Genomic DNA, 9,224 nt, shown 5'->3' on the forward strand with positions numbered 1-9,224 from the left:
TCATATCAGCAACATCTCAAATCATAATGATCCATTAAACTGTGGCACATTTCATTCTTATGGACACAAAATGTGAGAAGGTGAGAAATAATCCAAAACTAAAGGACAGATTTGAATTTAAATGTCTTGATATCTGGTGAACAAATAATAATCTCAAAAATTAACAGAAAAATAATTAGTTTAAAGCTGAAACTTAAAGGTTTTGCACACTAATGTTTCCACCTACAGAGCTGTCCAACAGGTCCTTCACTTGTTGTGGAAGCTGGCTGTTGATTTGACTCAGCAGCAGAAATAATTGGAAAATGTAACATCTGTCAAAGTGTTTCACTACTGGACTTATGTTTGGTTTTAATGTGTGAAAATATAAACTGTACATGAAGTCAAATGTGATGCTCTCAGCTCACTGTCTCACTTTGAACACACTTTATTGGCTTTGTCAGCCAGGACAGGTGAAAACCCAGAAGCTGATCAGAGATTTTTCAAATATTATTTATTGTTCTGGAGAATTTCAAAATACATTTTGTTTAACGACTCATCAATTTCTATAATATAACTGACTGTACAGGTAAAAATAAGCTCTCATAGTTGAAGCAGTAAGCTGATGTGAACAATAAATCATGTCTGACACCTCGACGTGATTCAGTTGAAGCTGCCGACTCCACATTCTTCTAAACTTCCTGCTACATGCTGCTGCTGACTGTCTGTGCTGCCGACTCCTACCTGCTGCTGCTACTGAAAACTGAACATGAAAACTTTTGGAGCTGAAGGTAAATGTGTCCACTTCCCCCACATCCTCCACAGCCTCGCTCTCCTCTGTGATGTTTCAATGTGGTACTTCTTTGTGTCCATCAGGTGAGTCCTGCCTCTGGTTCAGCTGCATCTGAAGAGAATCACACAAAACATGTGTAAAGTTTGAGTTGTGACTGTGACTGTGAATCTAAAGTCGGGATGTTTTATTCCATGCAGGAGTCTCTAACCTGACTGGACTTCACAGCATGTCCTCCTGCTGCTCTGTGTCTTCTGTCTGTGCTGCAGTGAAGTCTGAGACGTTCTCATACTCAGGACAAGAGTCCAACTGGTGAGGAGAGACGACAAAATGAGGCTCAAAAGACCTCATTCATGAACCGGCATAAAATCAGATCAGCCAAGTTATTATAACTGTGATATAGAGGAAGTTTTGTCAAGATGGCCTCTCTCTCTCTCTCTGTCTCACCTCTATCATCTCGACAGGTTCTTGTGGTACAGTGGTGGAGCTCAGAGTTTTCTTCTTCCTGGATTGAGTCCAACAACAACAAATACAAAATTCAACATTGAGAAACTCATATCACTAAAACTAAATGAAGTCTGAAGAAGAAAATAAAAGAGCAGATGGATTCTGATTGTTTTACCTCGTCCACAGACTCAGGAGAAGAAGAGGAATCAGCATCAAGACCACCACAGTCCCCCTGATGATGTTCATTATCATTGTTGAATTCACTAGAAATACACACAGATATGTGATGAAAATGAATAAATCACTTTTCCAGGTGATGCTGTCTGTTAATCAGTCAGTCAGAGTCATCCACCTCTGACATGATGGAGGTTCCTCCCTGAACACAGCTACAGAAAAACTGTCTCTGAACGCAGACAGGAAATGTTGTTTTCTTTGCACCAGTTATGACTTGTTACATATTAACATGTTAATCTGGTCTGGTGCAGTAAACAGGTGTGTGTGCAGGTGAAGGAGGATAACTTACCTGCCACACTCAGATGTACGGTGGTTTTATTTCTTCCTCTTCTGTTCTGGGCTTCACAGGAATAATTCCCACTGTGTTCAGCTCTGAAGTCAGTGACGGTGAAGATCTGTCCTGATGCTTTTGGTGAGTCTTCATTCTCCTTGTACCAGGTGTAGTTAGCTGCTGGGTTAGCATCACTGCTACAGGTCAGAGTCGCTGAACTGCCCTCCACTATCTCAGCAGAGGGACTCACTGACACAGAGGGAAGTCTTGGAGCATCTGGAGGAGAGTATACACAAAGAGAGTTCATTATGTAACATGTTGTGTACTAGGACAGGTTTTGTAAGTGTTAACTGAAATGTACAAAAACATCCTCTGTGTCCCTCTGTCTCTGTCATGAATTCACTTCTCCAACAGCACAAATCAACCCACTGGTCCCTTCTTGTAAATCCATCGTTGGACTAACAGAAGCACTCATGTTTCATACTTACACTGGACATCAATAAATACAGACTCAGAACCTAAACGGCCGTGTTGATTCTCAGACTTGCAGGAGTAGTTCCCTCTGTCCTCAGAGCTGATGGAGGAGAAATGATAACTTCCTTCTTGTCCTTGAAAAACTTCTTGATTCTCCTTGTACCAGGTGTAGTTAACTGCTGGGTTAGCATCACTGCTACAGGTCAGAGTCACTGAACTGCCCTCCACTATCTCAGCAGAGGGGCTCACTGACACAGAGGAGGTCTTTGGAGCATCTGGAGGAGATGATTTAACAAGTTAACTATTAAATCAGCCACACATTGTGAATCTCCATCAGCAACCACTGGAGCTGCTCAGTGAACTATAGCATCAGACTGTGAATGTGAAGCAGACAGAGCTTTCAATCATGATTATCACTCACATGTCACATTAATAGAGATGTATTCAGACGTCCTCCTCCCCAGCTCCTTCTCAGCTGTACAGTAATACTCTCCAGAGTCAGAGGACTGGATGGAGCTGAAGACAAGCTGCAATTCTTTACTGAGAGGTTGAAGGTCTGGATCTCCATTCTTCTTGTACCAGGTGTAGTTAGCTGCTGGGTTAGCATCACTGCTACAGGTCAGAGTCACTGAACTGCCCTCCACTATCTCAGCAGAGGGACTCACTGACACAGAGGGAAGCTTCAGAGCATCTGGAGGAGGTAACAAATTTGTTTAATAGCTGGAGAAGCAATATTAGATGCAAAGTGAGAAACAGAGGGTGATTGTTACTTGTGATAGAAATCAGAGCAAACTCACACACTAAGGGGGAGCCGTACGTCTCGTGTCCCTTCAAAGCACAGGAGATGTTGTCTCCAGGATAAAATCTGTCTTTATATACAGAACTTTCCTCTTTCATGATTTTCTGTCCGTTCTTGAACCAGACGTAGGAAAGACGACCAGCTGGACTGCAGCTGCTGTGACACTTCAGCTCTGCCTCAGTATCAGACTGGTGGACTTTTATTCTGGTCAGCTGCACCTGCAGAGCTGGATATGAGAGGACGAACACAGTGTCATTGGTTAACATTGAAAACACACACACATAATCATTACAGTTGTCAGTGCAGTACTTCAAGACATCCATAACAAAAACGATAAATAACCCATCAAAACTGGGAGTTGAGGTTGATACAAATCCATGAAAATCATAAAAACACAGTTATTCTATAATTATAATGTATCAAGCTTGTAGTCAAGTTGTAATCAGAGTTTTCTGTACCACTTTCTGATGATGATCACATAATCATCTGATCGTGGGAGTCCAGCTGCCTCACAATGTAAAGGCAACCCCAAATGTTATTCATATTAATGCTGATTCACTAATCTACAAAGCATTTGTAAATAATTGTTTAATTGTTGATAAAGCCTTTAGTTACAGTTTATAATCTCTTTAAGGTCACCTTATAAGAAAGTGGTACAAAAGGTTTTAAGTAAAGTGCTGTCAATATCAGTGTGTGTTCATCAGTACCTGTGACAGTCAGAGTTGTACCAGGTAAACTACTCCTCCATTCAAAGCTTGTTGTGTTGAATTTGAAATGATACTGAGCTGAATCACTCTCTGTCAGGTCAGTGATTCTCAGAGTGGAGCGTCCTGTCTCTGTTTCAAGGACCTGAACACGACCTGCAAACTGGGAGTCTTCACTAAGGTCCTCAGGCTGTGAAGGACTCTGCCACTGATGAGAACGTTCAGGACTGAACCAGAATTTAGATCTGATAGTTTCATGACTGTTGTACATGCAAGAAATGTCCACTGATGAGCCTTTGGAGGCACAGATGCTTCTGTCAGTGTAAATCACTCTGACGCAGGATTGACCTTTGACACCTGAAAGATAAAAACATTAAAACAAAAGTGAGTCCATCTAAGGCACATCGATTTAAAAATACAAAACAGTTGAAAGGAAAATGAAAACACTATTTTCCATGAAGATAAAGAAAGAATATAAGCGTGTAAATGTGTCGATTACTAAAATTAATGTATAGTTGTTCCCATTTGTGGCATATTTTTACATGATTTCCAAAAGGAAACTTGATGATGTAAGTTACTTTCTGGACTTGTGAGGTTCTTGCATCTAAAACTAGTCTAAAGAGGCAGGTTGACCGAGTGAGCAAGAAAAGGAAAAGTAAAGGATATAGGAACAGATCGACAGTGGCTGTTGGGTTGAAACACTAGGTCTAGAGATCAGTTCAAGGCTTCTGTGATCCAAAAAACTGAAACAGAAAGACGAACTAAATACTTAATCACAAATCAGGCTGTTACATCTTGAATTGTGAGCGCTTTACTTTCTAATCGTGATGAAGATGTAAACTCACAGACTGAAGGAGAGGGGGAATCCTCATGTCTTCCAAAGGCACAGGAATAACTGCTGGCTGGATCAGTGTAGACTCTGTAAAAAGAAGAAGTTGTCCTCCAAGAGAACTGTCCACTTATGTACCAGATGTAGGAAGAACGATCAGGTAGACAACTGCTGTGACACTGCAGCTCTGCCGAAGAAGAATCTAAAGGCCTCACTAGCACCTGCACATCTGGATCTAGGAAGGAAGGAAGGAAGGAAGGAAGGAAGGAAAGAAAACGCTCACATAATTTATTTAAGTTGGAGCAAAAAGAAATAAGTATCTGAACACACGCTCAGATCAAACTGTTACATTTGGCTCAAATATGAATACAGATCCTGTGACTGCATAGAGTTAACTGTAACCCTAACACTAACCCTAACACACACATACGTATATATAGTATAGATAACATCAGTGTGTGTTCATCAGTACCTGTGACAGTCAGAGTTGTAGCAGGTAAACTACTCCTCCATTCAAAACCTTCTGTGTTGAATTTGAAGTGATACTGAGCTGAATCACTCTCTGTCAGGTCAGTGATTCTCAGAGTGGAGCGTCCTGTCTCTGTTTCAAGGACCTGAACACGACCTGCAAACTGGGAGTCTTCACTAAGGTCCTCAGGCTGTGAAGGACTCTGCCACTGATGAGAACGTTCAGGACTGAACCAGAATTTGGATGTGATCGGTTCATGACTGTTGTACATGCAAGAAATGTCCACTGATGAGCCTTTGAAGGCACAGATGCTTCTGTCAGTGTAAGTCGCTCTGTTGCAGGACTGCCCATAGACACCTGAAACATAAACAAATGAAGGAACATGAAAGTTAAATCTTTCACAGCTGTAACACAGAGAGAAGTGATTCTGTAGAGCTCAATGCTGAACGGTTGGTGTTAATATAGAAAGGGGAAGTGGGATCAACCATGTTTAAAATGCTTGCGGTCACTGTGCAATAGGTTAAAGTGCCAGCACAGTAGTAAACTCACACACTGAAGGAGAAGGAAAATCCTCACGTCCTTTAAGGGCACAGGAGTAGCTGTCTGTGGGATAAACGTTGCCTGGATATGAAGATGTTCCTTCCTGAACTTTCTGTCCATTCGTGTACCAGATGTAGGAAGAAATGTCTGGCAGACAACGACTGTGACACTTCAGCACAGTCCTGCTAAAACCCTGCCGGACTTCCTTTACCTGCACCTGTAGATCTGGATTTGTGAAGAAGGAACAGAAATGAGATTTTTACTCACACATGTTAATGACAAAACACATTCACAGTATCTATGCACTGATGTGGGAACAATAAATGGTGAAGAGAATTTAGTCTAAAGAGACTTTTGCTTACAATTCACAGCTTTCACTCACATTAACCTGTCTTCACTCAGCAATCAGAGCTGGCTCAGGTACCATGACATAACCGAAATGTGCACTTCAGGTCATGTGATCACACAGCCCAGTCGCCCAGATAAAATGTTTGCAGTTATTATTTCTGCAAACCGCAGATTTGTTCACATGTGTACATGTTTTTGGCCGATGCACCATATTGTCGTCTCTACAAAACATGTCTTACTACATTCACATTACAAGTTTCTGACCTCACTCTCCACTGGAGGTGGAGAGCATGGTGGTGGAGTTACATGTGAGGCTACCAAGCCAGTGACCACAGTTCGAGACTGTGTTTCAACAAACCACTGGAGATTTTAAGGAGAACTCGGGACAATTTCCAGCCATATTTGTGGTAACACAAGGGTGACGTTTTTGATGAAAATTTGGAGCATCTCCAGCTGTTTGTGGTCTTTTAATCCAAAACATGATCTCTTCCTGACCCTAACCAAGTGGGTTTTGTGCCTAAACCTAACCAGAACATAAGACAGCGTTGTCACAACATAAAATTCAACCTAAATTACAGTGAAATTGCAACATAAGGAATTAAGGAACTTTCAACATACCTGTGGTTTGCAGAAAAGAAATATAACAAATATAAATCTTACCTGTGACCCTCAAAGTGACTCCAGGTGAACCAGTATATCTCCCACCTGGTTGGTTTGTTATGAACCTGAACATGTACTCAGCTGAGTCTCTCTCTCTCAGGTCTGTGATTCTCAGAGTGCAGTTGTTGTTACCACAGATATACTGCACACGGCCCACATAACTTGAGTCCTTTCTCAGATCCACGGGTTGACGAGAACTTCCTCTAGTAAACCATATCACTTGTTCAACTCTAGTAACAGCGTTTTCTGTTGATGGGTATCTGTAGGTGCAGCGTATGTCCACTGTCGATCCTTCTAAGGCACAGATCTGAGTAGTGCTGTAAGTCACTCCCCAGTCATCCTCACCTCGTATCACTGTAACACAGAGAACATCAGAAACCAGATCAGATTCATGACATCAAACAACAGATTTTAATATACATGATTGTACTAGGAACATGTACCATCACAGTCAAACTGAACATGATATTTATTCAGGCATTTATCATTTTTAACCATTATCAAACATCAGCTGACTCAAACGACTCACATGTGACCTAAACAACCCTGCAGCTCAGAACTCACATGTGACCTCACCGAAGGGTTAACGCCCTCACAGGGTTTAAAACCTGCGACTCTTCACTAGTCAGTTAGAACTGAAGAAGCCTCTGGACGAGACGACAACCCACCGGCCAGCTAACTTGGCAGCTAGCATCCTGGCTCCCAAACTGACAGCCATCATCAACCCGTGGAGAACAGTATCATAGCAACAAGCCCTTTGCCGATTTACCTCTGGTTTTAATGTCTCTGTAGCAAGTTGATATAACTCCTTTTGAAAGATATATTTTGGTTTAAAATATGAAATCTCATATTTGTTGCCACCATGTTAGCTTGTCCTACAGTAAAGATAAGATTCGGGAGCACTGCCTCTATGGACTTTGGGATCCTTGTATGTACAGATCTCATTTCACAAAAAGACATTTCACAACATTTCACAAAAGATTTCACAAAACATTTCACAAAAGATTATAAATACATTCAAATCATAACAAATAAATGCAGTTAGATCTATAACAAATGTATATTTATTTTGATTATACATTAAATATTGAGCAGGTATCTTTTGACTGTGTCTCAGAGTCAATTGGGTGAAAAGCTCCACCCAAAACATTGTACCAAGTGTGAGTGTACTCCCACCCAGAGGGGTCTGGACTCCTGAGTTGAACTAGCCATGTCCGAACTCCCAAGTACACGAGTCCAAACTTGGTGTAATGTACTGACAACCGACCAGCGTCTACAACCCGTACTGTCTTTGATGAGACAACAAATAATCTTCCATAATTCATGTAAAAGGAGACAGAGAGACGTTTCATGCGTGAAGAGGAGGACGAGTGCTAAATATGCAATGCTACAGAACAAGAGGGCTTCAGTAAAGACACACACTTAAAAATGGCCTTCTTGGGATTTATTTTAATTCTAAATCCCACTTAAGGCTAAAAGTCCTGCAGGGTAAATGTAGACATACATTACCTGGCATAGAGAGAAGGAAGACAACAAATCCACCTGCTGCTGCTGTTAAACTCATCACTGCTCCTCTCATCTCTGTGTGGCTTCAGCAAAGATAAAACACATCCAAAAGCGATTTACACCAGATACTGTCGGATCAAACACTTCTGCTTATAATGTAGAAAGAAGTTGTCTCGAACGGCAACGTTCCCCGTGTGGTCAGGACTGTGAGCAGACGACCAGAAGCAGCAGGTTATGATACAGACTTCCTTCCTCTTCACACTTTTAGTGTGCATTGTGAATTGGATGCCAAAAAATGGCTTGTTTGTTGCTATGCAGACTTTCTCAACTTCACGATGAGTGAGAGACCAGTTCTGGTACCAAACCGGTTTCATCCACACTACAATACCTCACTTACACTATGGAAAGAGAAGATTGTTTTTCATGTCTTTCTCACTCTAAGTGTCGGCACTATTCAGTATCTAAAAGGGCGTTTAGTCACTCCTCTCAATAGTGAACTGAAAAACGTAAACATCACTTCAGTACATGATGAGACATCGCAACTGCCTTGACACCATAACCTAAAAGATGTACCACATTAATAAGGGCTGCAGAAAGTCATATGATGATGATGATGATGATGGGTTGTAACTCACACTAAACTTTGAACATAGCTTAACTATTTGTATGTTTCACAGCGGAGAGCAGGAGTGTGTTTGTAGTCACTTTCCCCTCACTCACTCAGTATAACTGTATTAGCAATCTGTCTGCAGTCTGCCGACACTGTGTTAATCCTGGACCTTCACAACTGGAGCTTCTCTGGCCTGTTCTCAGTGTCGTCTGGCTGTGGACTTAGTGTGGACATGAGCCGTGAGGATTTTAACCAAACTTTTATTGAAGCAAAATAGAACTAATACAGAACAGAACAAGGAAAAGTGGAAACAAATGCAATACAGAACAGAAGGGACGGAGAACAATGATAGGTATGAAAATGAAGACAAATAATTATAATTAGCTGTGATGGTAATGTGGTATAAATAACTGGAAATAAAGTCATAATAGAGATGACACTTTGTACTTGACTGGATCTTTGAGGAGGTTTTCTATCAGTAAAATTTGGCTCTTGGCTAAAATCTAGTGGCAGCAGTATGAAACTACAACTTGATCACCTCATGCAAGTTCATCTCCAATACTGCAC

At 41.3% G+C, this 9,224-nt stretch overlaps 1 protein-coding gene across 1 annotated transcript; it reads right to left on the reverse strand.

The window, feature by feature from the left end:
* Nucleotides 1-141: 141 nt before the first annotated feature.
* Nucleotides 142-8,105, reverse strand: LOC311272110 (hemicentin-2-like; the record flags this gene model as incomplete). The annotated part of the gene is made up of 13 exons (XM_084378274.1): nucleotides 142-880; nucleotides 978-1,075; nucleotides 1,214-1,271; nucleotides 1,389-1,476; nucleotides 1,737-1,994; nucleotides 2,207-2,467; nucleotides 2,614-2,883; nucleotides 2,990-3,217; nucleotides 3,699-4,052; nucleotides 4,997-5,350; nucleotides 5,570-5,758; nucleotides 6,542-6,895; nucleotides 8,051-8,105. 12 exons carry the CDS (start codon nucleotides 8,103-8,105, stop codon nucleotides 989-991), a joined length of 2,556 nt encoding a protein of 851 aa, XP_084234400.1. The 3' UTR covers nucleotides 142-880; nucleotides 978-988.
* Between the last annotated feature and the right edge of the window lie 1,119 nt (nucleotides 8,106-9,224).

This window comes from Pagrus pagrus (assembly GCF_965226575.1).
Source record: "Pagrus pagrus genome assembly, chromosome: 2".
In the NCBI taxonomy this organism is placed as follows: domain Eukaryota; kingdom Metazoa; phylum Chordata; class Actinopteri; order Spariformes; family Sparidae; genus Pagrus; species Pagrus pagrus.